Below are 22,668 nucleotides of genomic sequence, written 5' to 3' on the forward strand. Positions count from 1 at the left end.
CTTCTCTTCTCAGTTTCTTTTCTGAAGTACACAGTAAACTCCATAGTTTTGAAAGAAAATAGTGTAGGTGTGCGCAGGTGCAAAGATGCATTCTGGGTGGGGCATGAGCGACCGGAGCAAAATTGGAGCGAGAGATAACACAAAATCCTCCCACTCCCCGCTCCGCTCACATGCTCTGTCCCACACCCAGGTTTTTGCTTCAGCGATCACAACAGTTGCAGCCCTTCTGGCCAACCGCTACCTGTCTGATGCTTAAGGACACCCCTGGGCCACCCAGACCCAAGAGGCCTCCTTCTTCAGCCTGACGACCTCCCTCACTGCTCTCCCTTCACCAGCGGGTTGCTAGGTTGCTGCCCGACAACCTTCTGACCACATTTTCTAGCAGCCACCTCCACAATGGAGGCTTTGAACATGGACCAGCTGTGTTGTCTGGGGCTAATAGCCCCTTGTAGGGTTTCCCATGGCAAAGTGGTCCCAGGAGAGGGGCCAGACTGAGAACAATTCAAGAAGACCTTGATGACATGGACACTCTGAACCTTGAGCACCTCGCCCAGTATGGGGACACTGGGGAGCCAAACCTGGGGGGGGAGTTCACCAGCGAGCGTCCGGTGGCCAGACCCAGCCTGAAAGAATAACATGGAGCGGTCGCTCTGTGGGCCCACCACCCGCAGGGACAGAAATCAGGCTCTGCTGCATTGCGTACTAGCTGGCAGGCAGGGGCAGGGCCCCAGGCATGCTGATCCCTGGCGTCCCAGACTGATTTGGGAACTTTGTCCCATACATCATTTTATAATCAAAAACCTGGAAAACTGAAGACTCTCTCATCATCGTCATGCTGTACTTCGTATATGGTTGTAATTAGCAAATGATAGCATGCTAACACGCTGAACTAAGTCATACAGTAACAGAAGTTGTGTCCTTTTTTGTCTGTGCATTCATGAAGTAGAATCAGAAAGCCCCAGAAGAAGTGTGTCTTTGCTGCTATTGTATATAAATTTTAGTTCAAACAATCTGAACATGACTTTAGAGGTGAGATGTGATTGGTTAGTTTTAATATTAATCCAGAATAGCTTTTTTGTTGTAATATCAAGGCCATCCAAATTATAATGGGACCACCAATCATAGAGCTCTCTGACGTGTTTTCTACCCTGTATTTCATGGATGTATGATCCCAATTTGCAGAGCTAAAGGGGAGGTTAACTGGGACTTTTTTGGTAAATGATTTTCAGAATATAATTAAATATAACTTGAGGGGTAATACTTTTCCCAAACTTTGCTTTTGATTGACCTTAGGCTCTTTCTGAGGTTCTCCACTGCTGCTAAGTCAAAATTTCCCCTTGAACCAATGAAAAGTCTACGCGCCAAGTTAAAGGCAGCAGATAATCAGACAGTGAATATTGGCAGGTCTTGCTGCAATGTGAGTGTTAAAAGGGGCATGTTTTAATTGCTCTTTGAAGATGGCACTGTGTGTTAATTGAAATGCAGTGCTACGATCTTGTGGTAAACGACAGAGTTTATGGAGAGTTAAATAAGTGCAGAGTGCAATGGAAGAACCATATTGTAATAAGAACGATCGTACATATCTATAAAATGTGAGCCATACACAATAAGACATGCCCTCTAATATTCATTACAGCTGAATATATCTTCATTTTACTTACTCGTGTGGGCATTTACCCATCAAAATCCCAAGTGAACAGTTCATGCTTTCAATTTCTAGCAAGTATAACTAACTGGTCTGTGCTGTGTCAGTTTACCACAAACATTCCCAGATCGTCAAATAGCGATGCTCAGTCATGCCCCTCAGCATCTGATAGTGACTCACAGGGCCCACTTTAGCATCTCCATGTGATGCACAACTGAAACACATTGTAACACATAGTTAATGTTTTGGAACACTAGTGATTAGGTTGCGGTTAGGTTTAGGCAACAAACTACTTGGATAGGTTTAGAAAAAAGATCACTTTCTGGCTTATTTAAGTACGTTTGTTACCTAACATAATGTGATGTAACATAAATGCATCACATGTCAGTGCTCAACGACCGTACGTAAGTTATGCAAGGTTACATTAAAACAACACTGACTTTTGGTTTCACACAGGACACAACCTGCGGTCTCCTTGGTAAAAGACCTATTTTGTTTGAACCATCTGCCTCTTCTCCCTCCTGCCCTACACAGACTCTCTTGCTCTTTATACTTCACCAGTTTCTCTCTGTGTCAAGTATTTCCATGGATTTAGATACAGAGGAGCCACTTTATAGAAATTATATTTTCATACAGGGAAGAATTCTCCATCCTTTTAAATCAATTAACCATCTGTCTTCTGGTTTTGTTGTGTTATCTCTGCAGGGTCATTTTTTGTATATATGCAAATAAATAAACACAAGAAAAGTAAGCAGGATGAACTGATTTGTTTTAGTAAAGCAGCTTGAAGTAGGTTTCCTCCCCTTATGTCTGTGTTTATTATTGCAGTCAGGAGCACTTGTCATGGAGTGAAAACATTATTGTATGAACAGTCACACAGCTGTATGTGTCGGTGCTCCTCTCTGGGGAGAATCCAAACAGCATGCTGAAGATTCAGCGGGGAGCACCGTCCGAGCCTCCAGGGTACACAGAAGAGAAGTCAGCAGACATGTCGCTGAGATGTGGAATATATATAATGCATGAGGCAAGAGATGCTAATGGAAGTGTGTTTAATAAGAAACCTGAACAGAAGGAGGCGGGGGAGGACAGGAAATGAGAAAACTTGTCAACAGCAGTACGGCAGATCAGAATCAGAGTATGTAGATATGAAAGCATTAATATTTTTTGTCAGAAGTGTTGTATGTTAATTGTTTGAAATGCCATCTTGTAGGCGTTTGCTTTACGTTTTGCTGCCAAGCATTTACAGTATATCAGAAAGTGACAGAGGCATGTTGCCACAGCAGCTCCATGGGTGTGCTATTTGACAGAACAGCCAGAGAGAGAGGATGTCTCCAGAGAGAAGCTTTCTTACCCAATGTGAGAGTCCAGATCTAAAGCGAGAAGCCTGGTGCTGAATCCTACAATAAGAGGGGAAATGACAAAGGAGAGGGCAGTGATCAATTCGGACTGTTTGAGGGGATGTCAGGGGGGAAAGCTGCAGACAAAATGCTGCACTCTGTGATAAAATCAGATAAGTTGGTTAAGATCCGTCTTTTGTGATTAATTATTTGTTCATCTTAAACACACTCTTGAATTAATGCAGGTTAATGTGTGGTCATGAGCAGAACAATATTGACAAATACAAGACGAGATAGGGGGCACAATAAGGTGCACAAAATAAGTATTTAATGGAGCACAACAAAGGAACAAACTGTTCCTTCACTTGTCACATGAATGCGGGTATGTTTGGGTGGATGTGAGTCTGCCCTGAGTGTGCAGGATACATGCACCATATAGATACAGTGCATTGCTCATTTACTTTAAAGCTGCAATAATCAATGTTTTTTAATAACAAGAGATTAAATGCCAAAGTGGTATGTCTAAGAGGTTGTTCATAGTAATAAACTCACAGAGGATTATTACCTACTCTGCAGTTCCCCTCAGCTTTACAGACAGTTTTAACGCCCTATCTAACACCCTCCACAAAGCAGCACACAGCGCAGTGCAACTGTCATTGCAAGTTTCAGGCCGATGCATTTGTCATTTTCACAGCCAGTGGCCACATTGTGTAAGTAGCAAATGTACTTGCACCCGTCTGTGCGCCGATGGGTGATGGGTGTGTAGATCTTAAAATGTGTTTTGGTCAGGCGTTGGCGCATTGATGGTGTATTGCAGTTTTGAGGCAGAAGAAAGTGATTACACCATTGACCAGCAAAAACCTGGTCTAAAATCAATGGTGGAGTATTTTCCTGCTACTTAAAGGGTGTGCCTACATAGGTGGGTTCACAACGTACGTACAGGGATGTGCAGATGGGTTGTTTTGGGATGACAAAATCTTATATGAATCAGTATGCACCATCTGCCCAGCACCAAACAGCAGACAGACAACAAGTGACTAGCTGGTGAACATACTTTAGCAGCTAAGGAGACAGATGCTTTTCCCAAGGAGTTGGTAGAGACTGTAAATGAATGCTCTGTGTCTGCTAGATATGCAAATAAGCGATTACTTTCTGACACATCAACAACCTCATAAGGTGATAATATGTCAATGTTTTGTTTTGCAACATGTCCCAGTTGCCAAGTGGCCACAATAAAAAGTCAAAAGGGTCAGTGATGGCAGCTTTAAAACCAACAGTCAGATACTGTGTTAATAATGATTAGAGTGGATGTTTAAATCGGCATACTGAATGCTTTCTTAATGAGACATTGCAGTTCAGACTCATTTAGTACTAGTTGGAAGAAGTTAAAACACCTTTGAATATATAAAGGTCTTTGAAAATGTTATGTTTTAGTTAAAGTTAAGTAAAAACAATAACCTAAGTGGGAAATATAATATGGGTTAGAAACACTGGTTGTAGAAGTCTGAGGTAAATGTGAAGCAAACACATTTTCATGACTCTATCTTCATTGCTAGATATAATAAGACATATTAAGTAATCTCTGACCTTTGTGAGACCAGAGCATGCAGCAGCATTGTGAGAACTTGTTACCTCCTACACATATCTCTATTACTGTCTGCCTTCTCTGAGGTGCAGTGGCCTGTAATTGACACATTTTCAAAATAGAGCCGAGAAGACCGATGCACAGATTGAACAAATTTGTTGAGGGGATATCTTAAATAAAGACGGGCAGTGGGCGTAACTGTTGGTGTGAATGGGAAAGCTCACAGTGAAAATATGTAAAAACTTATTTCCGCCGACGAGACTTATTGACAGATTAATGGATGAATTTGTTTGATGAAGCAATTGACCATTAGTCTCATTAAAATTATTTACATAATCCATCTAAAAACGGTCAAGGACAGCTCAATAATAGTCATGTATATTTCACTTTTGTTTTCCAATTTCATGCCCAAGCAGTCAACCCATGTTGCAGGGTATATTGCACCATTCAGTCTGTGTAAGATTTATAGGAGCAATATAACGGATAACTCCTACTTAATGTCGCCAGTCCCTCCTCTGTCTTTGTTGTTCAGCTCACTTTTATGTCTAACTTTAATGTCTCTCAGAAACAATCTGAAGACCTTTCTGCTGTAACACAAACACCTGCTTATATGACAATAGTAGTTTGATCATTATATATCTCAATTTATATCATTCAGTTATATATTATAAAGTAAGATTGGCTTGTTGTGTGGAGAATATTTTTGACTAAATATCTCAATATTGATATTACAACAATATTGTAGGGTTAATCTCCATAAACAGATTCTGCATATGTATGCAGATATCTGTAGGTGACTGGACAAGATTTTGGTGTCAGAAGAGCTCTGGTTTCCACTTGTATTGAGTAATGTTGACCAATCACATTTGAACAGCAGGATAACAGTCCGTGTTGAGAGGGAGAATGCACTGGCCTAACTGCAATCTGACAACCCACTGACTAAAGATTTATTTCATTTAATTTCTCTTATTTATCTGCATTCATATGCAGTATGAAATATTGCTCCTCGCCCCCAAAGGCTTATTGTCATCGGACTGATAGCCAGTGGGTTCCAAAATGGTCGTAGGGTTGACTTTCACAAAATATTTACACAATGAGATTTTTGATAAGGGGGACACGGTGGTGCAGTGGTTAGCACTGTCGCCTCACAGCAAGAGAGTTCCTGGTTAAAGCCCTTGTGTGTGGAGTTTGCATGTTCTCCCTGTGTCAGCGTGGGTTTTCTCCAGGTACTCCGGCTTCCTCCCACAGTCCAAAGACATGTAGGTTATAGGGATAGGGATAGGGATTATGTGTGAATTTGGTGACTCTAAATTACCCGTAGGTGTGAATGTGAGTGTGGATGGTTGTCCGTCTCTATGTGTCAGCCCTGTGATAGTCTGGTGACCTGTCCAGGGTGTACCCCACCCCTCGCCCAGTGTCAGCTGGGATAGGCTCCAGCAAAATCTGGCCAGGGTGAAGGTGAATCTGATACAGTTCCTTTTTTTTGCTTCTACTTTAGGTCTGTCTACACGCTCTAATTCAAGTGACATGTTTTCTTTTATGTATTTTTTCTAATTTGCTTTTTAATTGTCAAGGAGCATTTATGACTTTTATAGTGGCTCACCCTCGCACCAGCATCTGCTGACAAGTTGTTCTCCTTTGCATGCATTCCTGTCTGTCAATTGCCTGTGATGTGTTTCTATATTTATTACATTTCTATCATTAGAACAAAACCTACAACAATGTAAACTGACTACAACAATATAATGTGTTTAATCAAACCATAATTGAATATAAGAGTCTACGCATATGCAGTACAAATGCACACACATGCTTAAATACATGCAGATAAATAGTTAGTGTGTGTAATTACTACCTATTTACAGGTAATTAACTAAAATAAAACAAGGTACAGCACTAACCTGTGATTTGATCAGCAGTGCCACAGTATTTACATACCCATAAGTGTACAACATAGAAAACTTCCACACACATATCACCCTTATTTGCACATCATAATAAACCATATGAACTCTGTATCAGTCAGAAAAGCCTTCAAGCTATATATATGACTCATTAGCAATCTCTTCAGCTGTTTTTTTTTTTTTGTAAGTAATCTTATTCAGAGAATATCTGATGAATGATAAAGTAAATTATTCCAGTGAATGGCCGCCCTGGACAGAACAGTTTTCTTTGAAGTGTTAGTTCTGGGTTATGGAGGAGCTACCTTATCCATTGTGACTGTCTCACACTATTAAGGTAAAAGACTGTACTCCAGCCTCTCCTCCATCAGCAGCCAGGAGAAACCAGCATGCATCCCCTCATGTGCTGCTCAATTCTGAACCATCTCTGCAGATCTCTTTTATGCTGCACTGGACCGTGTCACAGGGCAAGAGTCCAAGTGTCAAAACCGAGAACTGTAATAGCAGCTTTCATGTCATGAAGTGATATAGTGACAAATATATTTCTTATGGTGAGTCAGAATATGTACAAACAATGAGTGGCTTTCAAAACAATAAATTGCACATGAAGTACCCACCATACAAAAGATAGGTGCAGGTGTTTGTCGCTTTGCTCTGGAACAAGGTGGAACACTTGAAGGAAGTTAGGTGCTGTTTGCTGTGAGAGAGCAGACTCAGTGACTAATGTTAGTTCAACTAAAACACGGTTTCTGACTGGTGATATAATTTTACTGAAGTTTTATAAATTTGAGTATTTGAATGAATATTTCAAGGCTAATGTAGAAATTATGCATTCATGAGCTAAAGTCCCTGGGGCGCACTAATTTTCAATTTTGGCTCTTGAGTTAAAAAAGTTTACGAGCCTGATGTAGAGAAAAAAAAACAACACCCAGATTTCTGTCAAACAATTATAAATTGCCCATTTTCTATGTTATCTTGAGTGTTGACAATTTATCAAAAAAAAAAAAAAAGCTAAAAATCACATCTATTTCATCTAAAACTGTAGGTGGAAACTTACTGAACTATTCAAAGGGAACGTTAAAGTACTGTGAGTGTATGCAACTCTACTGCAACTGAATGTAAAACATTTGCAGACTTATTGTAAAAGTGTTGCAAGGCCATCTTATTCTTTCTCCGGCAATTTTCATACTGTCTTTGTCCCCTCGGAATTTCCATAGGAGTGGCATCACACAAAGTTCTACAGCTCAATCTGTGCAATAGGGGGGATACATTTCATTTTTACTGAAGAGGCTTGTAACTGCTTTTGGTAAAACAACCTATTTTCATTGGGACAGTTTCATTTTCAGCCAGTATTAGCTCATAAGTTAGAATTCGGGCTCTGTCTGCAGTCTCTGTAAAGATCTATATTCCTGCTTCCGACTGTAATTCCAGTTCTCTCTTCTTCATGTCCGTGGGCATGATTGCTCTGTTACATTTCATATTGCTGCAGTATGATTGTGTCATGAGGTCCTGAGAATACAGCGCTGTTTCTGAGAAAAGATGTGCACTCTGTGTCCACAGTGAAACATCAGGGAACCCATTACCTTTCCCTCTCACTGAGCATTACATAGATCAGACACTGAAAAAAAAACACACTACAGTATTATCCATCTAATGCAGTTTTTGCAGCCCTCTTACTGTCCACCCTTCTTTCCTTTTCTCTCATAATTACTCAATTTTTCTCTTTCCTCACTGCCTCTCTCTCTCTGTGTCCCTCCAGGGCCAGTATCGTCCAGAAGAGAGTCATTTATTTCCAGGATGAAGGCTCTCTCACTATTCGCCTGTGTGAGAAAGGTAATGACAGCTGCCCATCATCTCCTCCTCTCCCTCGTTGGCTGCTTATCTTTTCATCCTTGACCACCCATCATGGTGCCATTATCCCCTTGTTCTACTGTGTCGTTTTTCCCCCCTTTCAAAACAGAGCAGCTCCCAGTCTTTCATATCAAGTTAAAAAAAAAAAAAAGAGGCCAACAGAGGCATCAGGGAAAACTGTGAGAACAACGCATTATGGATCTCCCTGGAGTCTGTGTGGAATTTAAATATTCCTTTGTATTTTGCCACAGAGCAGCGCCATTGCTTTTATGTTACCTGTGATTTCGCTGCGGAGAAAAGTGCCACGCCAGATTTGGAAAGCTGTCGAATCCCCAAATAAACACTTAACTCTTGTGAGACAGCGAGGCGACAGGACTGTTTTAGCTCTGATGCACACGTTTATTGTACAATAAAAACCAGAGCCAGAGACTAATGGTTTTTCAAACTTAATCTCAGGGGAATTTTACCTTCATAAAATCTTCCTCTCCTCACCGAAATCTAATTTTCCAGGCTATTATGCAAGCCAATCAAGCCGCCCTGTTTCAATTTGCTGACATAAGTTAGGAGCCTCCGATGTTTGACTCATCTTGCTATAACTTAGATGTCAAGTGAGGATTTCTTCCGAATAATTTGGTGACTCATAAATATTCAAGTACTCCCCTTGACCTATCTTTGCAAAACACTGGTCGAGGCCAATATTTGAATATTTATGAGTCTGCATCAAGGCTAATGTGTCATTTAAATACCATTTTTTTTTCCCAGGGATGTAATTTTGTGACATTCTCACTGGGTCCAAATTGTAGTCATTTATCTGGTAATTTATGCAAGTGTGCATTTGTGTCAAAGCTTGCACACCCGCTGATCTCTGTTCATCTATAAGCTTCTGAACTGTGTTCTCTAGAATTTATTAGTTGGTGCATCTAGTCTATCCTTAAATCTTTATATATGTGTGTTATAAAGTTCATGTCCTGTCTTCCTGCAGAGCGTGTGTTTGGTGAAGCCACAGAACCTCCAGCTATAGAGTGCTGCGCCTGCGGAACAGCCAAGTACAGACTCACCTTCTACGGCAACTGGTCAGAGAAAGTACATCCCAAAGACTACCCAAGTGAGTTCAAACCATGGGTGCACAATAATGCATAAGAGTGTGTGTCCAGGTGTCCCAGCACGTTCTCACTCTCAACTTGCCAAATACTGGTGCTTTATCAATGGATCTCTGCGTCAGACACCCATGCACAGGGGCACCCTTCGTGGCAGTATGGTACACACCAGGCAGTGGCAGTTTGTGATGCCACTGGCAACTACTGTAGTATGAAGAGCAAGAAAGTCCGTAATGGGTTTGTGGGAAGGGAGGATGGGTCAAACAAACTCCTCTCTACTACTTCTTTCACCCGGGAGCACGCTGTTCGTTTTATGTGTGAAACCAATATCAACCTAGCTTATGTGTAGCATGCTACGCTAGCAACATAAGCCATATAACGTGTCATATGATGTGATATTATTTTAGTAACAGCCAGACTTGTTTTAAGCCAAACCATGATGTTTTTTCTAAACCTAACCATGTACTTTTGTTGGCTAAACTTAAGACGAAAAACGTGTTTTGCCCACTGGGTAAGTTTATTTTAAAAAGACAATTCATGTAATGAGTGTAATTGACATGCTGTCTCTAGACTAGGGTTGGGTCGGTTCTCGGTAATACCAATTCGGTTCAGTACTCCGTCTTGGACCGGGTTTTTTTTTTTTTTGAGACCAACCGGACCGCATACTTGGGCGGAATGTATGCGGAGCGGACACTGTGGAGGTCCGCCTGGTAAAAGTGGACGTCCACAAGCCCTGTGCGCAAAGCACGACCACGCGAACTCCGCTCCACGCACCAGTGTCACACAAAAGACTGTTCGGCATGTATTTTTCACATCGCGGGGATTTTTCACGGACATTTTTACACGGAGTCCGCTCCGCTTATAGTACGCCCGAATCTGTGAGTACCTGTGTCTGCCTCTTCACCAAGCGCACAGCAAGCAGGAGAGAGAGGGGGGTGGGGCGAGGACTGAGCTAGGAGGTGTGAGTGCGCATGCGCCTCTACTGTAGCCTGGAGTTTGTTTAACAGTGACGGGGAGTCGATAATGGCGGACAATTTAGTCTCGACGAAATCAAAAAATGCGCCATTATGGCAACACTTTGGCTTTGAGCCAGACGAAGGAGGCAACCCTTGTTTGCACTGATTGAGTAAGCTGCAAAATTTATTTGTAAGGAATAAAAGAAACAACTTGTTAGTGTGACTCTGTTGTCCTAAGGTAGTTTTTTATTTTAAATGAGTCAATTGCGCCCCCAAGTGGCGAAAATCCGGTATTACCGACTTGATGCGTTTTTTTTTTTTACAAAAACCAGACCGTTTTTTTTTTTTTTTCTCATACCGACCCAACCCTACTCTAGACATCCAAAAGTGACGCAGGAGGGTACCTAGCATGCCATATTTTGACTTGTAGGTCCACTGACAAATCAACCTTATTTGCTGAGTTGGTATGAGAAAGTGTTTGTTGTCCAAACCTGAAATCAGATGGGCCACCCCACTGTCTTAAACAATTATTGATTGGCCCAAACAGAGGCAGGACCTTAGTTTGATTTGAACCAACGGTTTGATGAGTAAACCAGACTTTTGTTTATACGTGAAGTTTAGTCTTAAACCTGAGAAGCAGCAATTCACTGAAATAGTGCTTTGTCTGCCAAGGTCGATTTATCTTTTGACTTAAAATAAAAATAAAAAAACAGAAGTGTAATGAACTGTAAGACATTGTGATGTAATCAAATTTTATTTTTTATGCTACTCTGATGTGTGTGTGTGTGTGTGTGTGTGTGTGTGTGTCTGGACACATCATTGGATTAACAAAAAAGTGTTATGTCAGAAAATTACTCATAAAACAATACTGGTAGAGAAATGGCTACAACAAGTGTGACATGCCTGGATAGGATCAACGTAACAGCACAGGTTATTCTAAGTGAGCGTACAGAACCAACAACTTGTAAAGAAATAGTTTCACATTTTGGGAAATGTTTACTTTCTTAACAGGTGTTAGATCAGTACAAAGCTACAGTCATTAGCTGGTTAGCGTAGCTTAGCATACTGATTGAAAACAGAGAAGCAGCTTTCAAAGCTCAAACACGGTGTGTATTCAGTCTTTGTTCTGTACAGGAAACTACGCATAAAAACAACTGTTTAACCACCCTTATTACAAACTGCTGTTTAATAAGAGGTTTGTATGTGCAGTACTATTTCTTGGGCACACGCAGTAACTTCGCTGGTTGCCTGACATCCTCCACTAGGTTACAGCTCAGAGCTGAGAAGTAGTCCCGCACAAAGGCCCCCCGTAAAGCCATAACTTAACTGCTCCTAGCCAAAGAAAATTGCTGACTGATGGACTGAAAAAAAAAAAAAGATTTTCATCCCTATCCGAAAACAATGATAAATGATGACAGGCACCCTGCTAGCTATTCATTCAAGCAGCTAGTATTCATTCCCTAATTGACTTAAACTGAAAATTATAAGAACAAACAAAAAATGTCTTTCAGGGAGAGCCAACCACTGGTCCGCTCTGATTGGTGCGTCTCACTCCAGAAGCTACGTGCTGTGGGAGTACGGAGGCTACGCCAGTGAGGGCGTCCGTCAGGTTGCTGAGTTCGGCTCCCCCATCAAGATGGAAGAAGAGATTCGGCAGAAGGTAGGGTAGCACATGGAGCCTCCATTGGTTCTTTGTCAGTCCTTTCTTGATGTAAAAGCTTCATTTTCTGAGCCACATATTGGAATAAAATCAAGTGCTAGTGGCAAAAAATGTGATGTGTCAAAAAAAAAGCACTCAGATTCCAGCCTTCATCAGCGCATACAGAATGTATCATCATTATATGTGCTCAGGCATCCCTGCCATTTGTCAGGGGCTTTTACAACATACTGAGAGGTTAATGACAGGCTGAGGCAATAAAAATCCAAAATGACACACACACACACACACACACACACACACACACACACACACATAAATTTCTCTCTGTCAAAATGGCAACTGATGAATGTGCAATATAGTGAAATTCTCATTTCCACATCAGGCAAAGTGTTTACATAGCGGCACAGGGCGTCTTCATATATTCATCCTCTCATTATCCCTCTCATTAAACCAGATGCATATTGACAGTGTGTGGTGCTGGATTCTGTTTGAAATCAGATTACGTACTTTGGAAAACATCAGCAGTCTTCTTTTTAGTGAACTATGCCTTTCGGGGATCAGATATTTTTGGAAGGCATCCACTGGATAGCACCCCAAGAGGACAGGCTGCTGCCTCAGTTTTTGTGTGTGTGTGTGTGTGTGTGTGTGTGTGTGTGTGTTGACAAATTGAAACATCGCAAGGACAGGGAAGTGTGCATGAGAGGACATGGCTGAGAGATGTGCTTAAGCATAGTTGTGTGTATGTAGGTGAGACACACACATGTACATGTCAAATCCTTAAAGGACTTGGTACTGTGACAATATGTACTGTACTGTGAAGCAACAGAAATTGGCCACCAGGTACTGTGCTGTACCATGGTTTGTAGCGACCCCTTTAAAGAGAAACTTAATTCTCTGCCTTAGCTTAAACACAGCTCCTTCAATTATTCATACAATGCGTCTTAATCCCACCCCACAGCTCTGACTAAGGTTAAGTGTAAATGAAGTAGAACTAATGTGTAATTTGAATAGATGGGGAAAAAATGTAGCTTAGTATGTTGGAGAATAGACAATGTCATGTTTACTGTTTACTGATGGAGTAAACATGACAGGTGCTAGATACTAGGTGCTGGTATCTTTTGAAACTAGACAACCTGAGGCATCCATTGTACCAACCATATTGGCATAGCTTGTCGGGAAGGGGGCCAAATCATGCTTCAAAGTTAAATTTTGGTGAGGGAACAACTTGCATGAGCATTTTCAAAGTTTCCCTTGAACTCTCACCTCAAGATATCTCAATGAAAATGGGTTCTGTAGGTACCCACAGGTCTCCCCTTAACTTGAGAAGGCCTGTTCCCATTAAATGTTTTGTTGCTTACAATCAATGTACTCCTTCAAATTAAAGCTGTATATTTGTCTTTTTAAGGAAGTGGACAGCCAGCCAATTTGAAGAACAATGAATTACCTAACATCTACAGATACATATGTTATGGACCTCAAAATGTTAACTGTACCAGTTCGTCGATGCACAGTCAATGCAATTAGTAATATTAACTGTAAAATAAGACACCAAAGTGTGTCAGTAAGTGATTCCCTAACTCTCCATATTGACATAGCCTTCATCTAGCCTATATACTTCAACAGAATAATCGTAATCCTGAAATTCAGTCATGGCTTTTGGTTTTGGTGTGCCACCCCAAGCTTTTCATTGGCTCCATTGGCCAACCCTGTGAAAATTTTTGGGGGGCGCTACCGCTTCCATTGTCTTGAGTGACAAGCTAACGTTACTGTGCGTTAGTTATATTTTATGAATCATCAAAAAAGAAAGAAAAACATAAATCTTTGTCAGTGTTTTTTCATCTATGTGGTTGAATTTAAAATGCTCCCACATAGACTATTACTTCTCATCTGGTTTGGTATCATGATCATCAGATCAGCAAGAGTTGCTAATGTTTTCCTTTTTTCATTAGCTAGTTTAGGGCAGCAGTTCATGTAATTGGTCTTTTTTCATGTTTAAATGATAGTTTTAATTTCTAATGAAAAGTGACAGCTCTGACACTACATCGTTTCAGGGTTCATCTTAATTCCCATCCCAGATGCGTTTCAGCCATTTTTTTCCCTTCAGTTTTTCGTCGTAGTTTTAATCTATACCGTTGTAATGAGAGAAGAACGGCTTAAATTGGACTCACATATAATGGCAACTCCAACAATACTTAAATGGGGATCTGGGGATCTAACCACCAATATTGTGATTAATGAGTGACCTGCTGTACCCACTGAACTGTAGCTGTACCTGTAATGAATGGAATTAGTGTTAAATTAATTTAAAATCTCTTTGTATAAGGCAGATAGGGGCTGTGTTGCATAACAATGAGCAGAGCTGATTTCTGGCAGGACAGGATCCATATGATTTTTACATCAGTGCTTAATTTGTCAGGCATTTAATTTTCTCAGACATACACATTAGCATCTATATGTTACATGTATGTTGCTCCTGTGTGCTGAGGCCAACAGTATATGGCTGTCTCTGTGCGTCCTCTCTCTCTCTCTGCCACCCTCTCTCTCTCTGGGTTCTGAAAGGTGTGTACAGGCCATTTGCGAGGGAACAATAGTGTGTTTTTAGTGGGCTGTCAATGTGGTGTGTGCCTGTCAGTTTAGGTTTGGGCTGTTGTGTGGAGACATTAGAGGCTGACGGACAGCCCTAACTCCTCTCTTGGCTGGCTCTGTCTGTCTCTGGGGCTAATAACTACCCTGACACAATGGAAACTTCAGCCTGTTTCATAGTGGAATGAGATGGCTTGATTGTGTACTGTAGACTGGAATGTCAGCTATTGAGCTATAGAATGAAACAGCTCGATTGTACACTGTACACTGGAATGTCAGCTATTGAGTTGTTGGACTTTGTAACAGGGAGTCTTCAAACTCTTTTTTTATCCATGAATCAGAATGGTTTTGTGTCTTGTCCTACTGTATGTGCCATTCAAATGGCAAAATATAGATCACACAATGTGAGAACTGTGTTTTCACTTAAAATCATAGCCGGCAGTGTAGTGGGCTGGCTGGTGTATTATTTTCCACTTGAGAAGCAGTATGAACCCACAAGTCTAAGACTAAAAAAAAAGTAAAATGAAATCATATATACTATAATTTAAAAGATTTTGCTATAATAAACATCAGATACTAATAATGCTGCAGCTTTTCCAGGGTGGCTGATTCAACACTATAGGTCCAGAATCTGTCACTATCTTCTACAGACAAGCTGCAAGGAGAGAATTGCTTAGTGAAAAATCACTGCTGTTTCATTTCACAGGCTGCAGCTGATGATTATTTTCATTATCCAGTATGTTGTTGGTTAATTTATAAATTCTTGTACGATTTAAACTATATAGATTATGTATTTTGATATATACATTTAATACAGGGGTCAGCAACCTTAGGTATGCGTGTCACCACTTGCACACAGTAGCTCTATCAATGGGACACTAGCAATAAGTGTACAAGGGAGTTTTTCCGGAGCCCCTCTGTGTGGAGTTTGCATGTGCTCCCTGTGTCAGCGTTGGTTTTCTCCAGTTTCCTCCCACAGTCCAAAGACATGCAGGCTAGATTAATTGGTGACTCTAAATTGGCCGTAGGTGTGAATGTGAGTGTGAATGGTTGTCTGTCTCTATGTGTCAGCCTGTGATAGTCTGGCGACCTGTCCAGGGTGTACCCTGCCTCTCGCCCAGTGTCAGCTGGGATAGGCTCCAGCCCCCCCGTGACCCATAATAGGATAAGCTGTTATGGAAAATGAATGAATGAATTAACAGCCATGGTAATTTGATTGATGTTCCTCCCTAACAGTACCCCATGAAGACTCGTTGGTTAGAATTTGTTGCCGTCTTTGCAGAATGCGGGTGGGTAAAAAAAAATGCTGCCAAAGCATGCTTGGTAAACAATGGCAGGCTCGCTAGCTGTAAAGAAAACTAAAGTAAAGGTTTGGGTAGCCCTCATGGAGAGAAGAGTGTTTTTTGTTTTGTTGTTTCAGAAGGACCGTGTAGTGTGTACTTTATGTCTTGAAAATAATTGTCGAACATCAAGTGTTTAATGCCACTTTGAGATAAACGTGAGAAAACTTTCAAAGATGAAGCAGAGAAGGCTGAATCCATCAAATGGGCTCTGAGCAGGTATGGAAAGCATGCAAATGCTCTCAAAGTCTTGACAACTGCCACTTTCTGTAACCAGAAAGGGTAATAATAAAATACAAATTTTTGTTATGTTATGTTAATTGCTGAGGAACAAGATTGGTGAACGGTTGGAAGGGTTATGACTTCACCTTAGATGTGGTTGTTTTCATAAGGAATGTCTTGCACAGTGCTCTTTTATGTAATTACAATATCCTGATACAGTAATAGGAGAAAAACCTTTTTTAATGTTGCTATGCATATTGCCTACATGGATTGAATAAATTATGTGGTCTCATAATTAAACTTTATGGTAACCCGATGTTACGTAGCACACTGCTTAACAAGGAAATTTAAAAATAGCATTTCATATCAATAAAGATTGTCGACCCCTAATGTGTAGACATCATGAAGTCTAAAATGTACAGCATTTTTTTCCACAGAGCAATTTCAATTTATAGTTTTGTCTGAGCAACAGTACAAAACCATTTTTTTAAATGATATAAAACAGGACATCATTAGCATATCATCACATTTGAGAAGCTAGAATGGGTAAATATTTATTATTAATCATTCGCCTACATTTTTCAGTCACTTCACTATTTGATTAATAAACTAAAAATTTCTGCACTAGAGGTCATTCATTGACATTACTAATGTTATTTAAGTTGTGCTGATCACTGAACTGGTAAGAAAAGTATGGAAATCATCAAGCTGTTTCCACTCCAGCCAATAGTAGCATAGCTTTTTAGAATACCATAAAAATTGTTTTGCATGTCCATGATTTTAACATCATTAAAAGAATAGCTTTACATTTTCAGCGACACACTTAGTTGCTGTCCTGTGGGGACTTAGATGGGGGGATTGATACTATTCTCAAATCTGTGCATTAAATGTGAAGCTAGTCAACAGCCAGATAGCTTAGCTCATTATAAAAACTGGAAAAAGCTACCCTCGCTATGTCAGACAGTAGCAAAATCTGCCTACCAACATCACTACAGCTCACAAAAGTTGAGTTTCCATCCAAGCGTAGAGTCAATTTTAACCGAATTTTCAGAAAATCCGCTCAAGAGAATGAGCGTTTATGTGCTTTTTCATCCACTACTGTTATGCAAATATTGGGTGTTGGTTCATCAAGATAAGCAGAAGGCCACAATAAGATGACATCATTAAAAGAGCACCAGTAGCATACTGGCCGATGGAAATGGAGAGTTTTGAACAACTAATATTACAGCTATGTGCTCTTGGATAAGTTTGGTAACAGCCCTGTGTGCATACAAACATGTTAAAAGCCATTCAGTAATGACAAACAGAGGTTGCAGTGGCCTATGCAGTGATGATACCTCACGATTGTACATTGTCATGTTTGGATTGCACTTAGTCACATTTACCTTTCACCGATACCCCAGCTTCCCCAGAATTTTTGGCGTCTCCACTCGTTTTTTTATGTTCAAAATGAAAAAGTGTATAAAAAGAGGTAAATGGAAATGTAGTTTAGGTAACACATCATATTTTGTTTGTTTGATCCGTACAAAATCCAAAATGTAAAAACATCAATGTGCAGTTCTTTAGCGGGCTATGTGTGAGCTTTAAAACCTGTAAGCATACATAAGTAAGTATTGAATGTAATGTGCAATAACCTCAAAGTTCTAATTGTTAAGACATATGAGAGCACTGAATTTCTATTTAATATTCTAGATGAGGTGTATTTTTGTGATAAATAATCTGTACAAAACTAAGTGACACTGTGCCTAATGGCCTGCGGAGTGAAATTATCTTCAAAACATCAGCAGCCTTATTCTAAGGTAATTATTCAAAAAAATGTTGTCACATAAATGAAAACAAACTTGATGTGTATTCATCAGCATCACAGAATCCTTCAACTTCAATCCAGTGTTTGTGTGTCCTCGAACACACTTTACCTTGTAGATAAAACAGTTTTCTGTGGTTGCTGAAAGAGATATTGAAGTTATCTTTTCAGGTTTTAGACACAAGCAAACTAACGTGCACACATACACATTCACAGCTTTTCAATTCTCTGGGGCATCTAAGTTCAGACAGGGTGAACATTGAAGTGGTTGCTGTAAAGGTGGGAAGCCGACATGGGTCAGTAATCCCTGTCTTAGCTGAGAATCCCAACCATCCAGAGGAGCAATCAGCTGTGGTGATGTGTGGACAAAGCCTTAAGACCAACCTCTCCAGCCCAGCGCCGACCTGCGCTCCCTAACTAACACCGGCCTAAGCCCGGCACAAGACAGACAGGCTGGCAGACAGAGATGCAGACAGACAGGCAGAGAAGAAGAGGCCTGAGAGCTCTCACTGAAATGATGTGAGTACAAGCCAGAACATCTCTGTCAGAGAGGGACTTCTTCAAACTTGTCAGGAAGACATCATATTGTTCCGAAAGCATTGAGGCAGCATTTAATAACCACTGAATTACGCGCAGGTGTTTTCTGTAAAGCAAATATTGAGACGCTGAATAGGTGTTGACACAACAGCCTTCTTCATCTTAACAGGGTAAACAAAGGGGGAACCACAGTCAAAGTGGAGGTGTTTGCTGAATTGGTCCTGCAAACATTACTTTGCAAAATGATGACCTAAATCTATCGTCTCCTGCTTGTTTGTTTAACTTGGCCATCACACCGGCCATCAAATTCTCCCTGCATGTGAGCACAAAGGCCCATCGGACAGGGCCCAACATGCATGAGCTTGTCGAAAATATGCATGATAAAGCTCATCTTGAAAAGCTTCAGGCACAAATCAGTTCATACTGCAACACTGCACATCGCTGCACACCACCTGAGAGTCACAGCTCTGACTACTCTGAAAGTAGATCTCTTTAAATGCTAAGACTAAGCAGCATTCAGCAGCAGGTTTAAACATGCCAAGATCCTAAAATGCTTTTCTGTCAGTTCACTGAAGCTGTCAGAATAAGGTGCACATCCTTTACAGACATATAGAACTGCATGGTGGGAACTAGACTTGAAGAAACTAGACGAAAATAGTTTGTTTCAACTTGGTTTCACCTCAAATGTACATGAGTGGGTGCATGTCGGTAGCTCTTGATCATTAGTATAATTGATGGCCACAAATTGCGAGCAGGTTTTAGTGACAAAAACATCACCCAAAAGTTGAAGATCTTAAAGTTTGAGTGTGTAGGATTTAGTGGTGAGGTTGCAGATTGCAACCAAATGAAACCTCTCTGATGTGCCAAGCATGTAGGAGATCTACGGTGGCTGACACAAAAACGTGAAATGGCCCTACTTAGAGCCAGTGTTTGGTTTGACCCTTCTGGGCTAGTGTAGGAACAACATGGTGGACTCTGTGGAAGAGGACCTGCGTTGTATGTACATGATATAAACAGCTCATTTTAAGACAATGAAAACGCATCAGTTTTTAACATCAGGTTCTTGTACACCAATGATTTTTTTTTTTTTTTTTTTTTTTTTTTTTTTTTTTTTGATATTAGATTCCATTTCTGCTAATATATCCCACTAAATCCTACACACTGGTAACCTGGAAATCCAGATGCCCCGCCCCTAGCAAATTCGAATTTGCTCTGCACGGGGATCTAGCCCCGACGAGCAGAGCCTGCTGAATTGCCAAACGGACCAATCAGATCAGTCCATCTGACAGAGGCGGGCTCTGGGTGGGTGTAACATGATGGCAACAGCGCTGCGCCGTAGGAGTCTAAAAATAAACAGCCAAGATGGCAGCTGCCGAAGGACCGCGTCCATTCAATTTAGCTTTGGAAGAAACGCTAAGCCAACTACACTTATCTTTTTCCTTGAGAGAGGAACAGAAGACTGCCCCAGAAGCCTTCGCTTCCAGGAAGGACTTTTGCCGTTTTGCCAACGGGATACGGCAAAAGCATAATATATCAGTTAGCCCCACTAGTCGGCAAACAAATGGGGCTTACTGCAATGAACACGTTACCTTGTTTTTTGCTCTGATTGGCTATCGTGCTATCCAATTGTGTGCGGCGGCATTTGAAATGCGTCTGTTAGTGCTGCCCCTTGGGTAGGAAGGGTGTATGTGTGAGGGCCAGACTCAAATTCTTTCTAGATTTGAGTCTGGATTTCCAGGTTAACACACTGGACCTTTAACACTTTTTTGAAAACCTCCAAAAACTGCAGTTTTAATTTTTACTCGTTTTAGTTATGTACCAACAAACAAGCCCTGACTCACTTGAATAGGGATAAAATTATTTAATCGTGTGGCTCTTCTAGTCTTTCCAAATGTTATTGGACCAAATGGATCCCATTAGTAAAGCTGGTCATTTCTCAGAGGTAGTCATGTTAGAAAAAATGTATCCACTGATTTACAGACATCTCTTTCACAATGTAAGTCTACAGGAGAAAGTCTTTTTGGGCCCAACAGCATTACATGACAGACCTGGAAGTTTAAATTTCACAGTTTTGCCACTAAGTAAAATTGGCTTTAAAGCTCAGCACTGCTCCTTAGGACTTACGATACCCACAATGCAACTCCACACCAACATTTTGGTCAAAGATCTAGTTGTGCTATGACAGTAGTGGCTAATGTAGTCTTGAGCCACTAACATCAAGCAGAGATGAGGAGGGGGCTACAGTGGTCAGGTAGGACTACTTCTGTCCAAAACCACACCCCCAGATTTTTTAAAATTTGTCTTCAGATCCAACAGACATTATTCGACGTTGCCTCAAGTGACATCGCATGAGATCACTTAAGACAACTTGTTGGATTCCACACAGCTACCTCTGGCACCACAGAGAGTTTTATCAGACAAGCCTGGAACATGCTAAATTCAAGAATTCTAAATACAGACAATAACCTCTCTTAAATCATTTATTCGTGCCACTTAAGAACAAATCTGTTTGCACAAGTTCTTTCACAGGGCCCAGTGAGTGTGTTGCATGCTGTTTTAGGAAAAAGGATGCTTCACCACAAATAACTGTTTGTAGAAAACATACGACAAATGTCAACTTGTGTGATTTTTCATTTTTAGAACACAAAACTTTGAGCCTTTGTCAACCCAAGAAAAGTTGTCTGAGCTCATTTTGAATGTGTCAGTAAGACACATGTCCTTTTTTCCAGGGGAACTAAAGGTATCTTTTTAATGTCACCACTCTCTTACTCAAGAAACAAAATTACACAGCACATTTAATTATTGATTATTTGGAAATGTCACATGCAGCCAAGTGTACGATCACACAAGTGCAGGTTGTAAAATTTGAGGAGCTGCTGACCAAGGAGTAATCCAGGAGCCTTTTAATGCCACAGCGCACTGACACAGGACAAAAAAATATGCGTAGCTACTTTATTATTAGTGCCTGTGAAATGCCACATGCTCTTAGCAAGGTGTGATCACACAGACAGGGAAATGTCAAGAGCTCCTGACCAACGAGACGTCTGTATCAGCTTTAAAGGGGGTGAGGTGTGATTGCAGGCCCAGTCAATTGCATTTTAATGACGTTAATGCGATTCTCTGCTTGCATAGTTTTTTCTGCATGCAAAATCTCAAGGTCTATCGCAGCTGGCTCACTCTGCAGTGCACTGTTACCTCACTTCTAAAAAGATTTGTTAAGTGGGCTCCTCTTTTTCCTGCATGCATTGCCCAGCAGGGTCTCGGGGTACTGCCTGTCATGGCTACAGCTGTTGTGACAGGCCATTTGACCTCGATTCTTTTGAGAGGAAGCTTAACATCTTAATTAACATTTTAAAAACTGGCTCAGCTTTTAGCACTGTAGGGAGCAGTCAGTCAGCAGCTCACCTTTTCCTTTTAAAGCAGGGAGACAAAGGAGGCAGGAGCATAAAGACAGGGACACACACACCTGCAGATTTTCCCTCCAAAATGTTGCCCTGAGCCACGAGCCTGGCCATATATTGCCCTGGGCTAGTACCTATCAGGCCTCTCGGGGGAGAAGCTGCAGCTGATATTTCTTCTGTACAAAGCGACTCCATTTCCATTACAAAGTCTCGGTGTGACAAAAAGTTTGACTGGTAGAAATGTGAAATGTGCCACTGTGACCTTCTGTGTGAGTGAAGAGATCGGTAATGGCAGGAAATGCATCTGTAGCTTTCTACTGTTGGTCTGAGGCTGCTTCACTTATTCAACCTGAAATTCCAGAGATGTTATGAAAGTAATTTTGTGCTTGGCTGTGTAGCTTCATTTATGCTTTCTAATGATGCCTTCTTTCTTTCCCCCCCGTTTTGCGTCTTGTTTCTTAGGGTTTATGTCTTCTCCCTTTCGGTATGCAAATAGAGATGTCCGTTTCAAACACTGTAAATGTCACCACCCTCATACTTCCATGCTTCCATTACGCTGGCATAGATACAGCCAAAGCCTGCACAGAACAAAAGTTTCAGACAATGACAAACAAGGCGACAGTGGAGGAGGTCATATTATTCTACCTTTTAGATGGCGATGGTCTTTGGGGCCATTAAATACATCATTACATGTGGATGAAAAATTCTTTTATTATATTCCTGATTTGTTGCATTACGCCTTTTTATAA

At 40.9% G+C, this 22,668-nt stretch overlaps 1 protein-coding gene across 1 annotated transcript in view; it reads left to right on the top strand.

Moving 5' to 3' along the window:
- Positions 1-22,668, top strand: part of LOC126408047 (spondin-1-like) — a 139,500-nt gene that overhangs the window by 38,805 nt on the left and 78,027 nt on the right. Inside the window, exons 4-6 of the mRNA XM_050073402.1 lie at positions 8,228-8,301; positions 9,302-9,424; positions 11,884-12,032. Coding sequence (XP_049929359.1) covers positions 8,228-8,301; positions 9,302-9,424; positions 11,884-12,032 — 346 coding nt within the window. The remainder of the gene's footprint in view (positions 1-8,227; positions 8,302-9,301; positions 9,425-11,883; positions 12,033-22,668) is intronic.

The sequence above is a fragment of the Epinephelus moara genome, chromosome 20 (assembly GCF_006386435.1).
Source record: "Epinephelus moara isolate mb chromosome 20, YSFRI_EMoa_1.0, whole genome shotgun sequence".
In the NCBI taxonomy this organism is placed as follows: Eukaryota; Metazoa; Chordata; class Actinopteri; order Perciformes; family Serranidae; genus Epinephelus; species Epinephelus moara.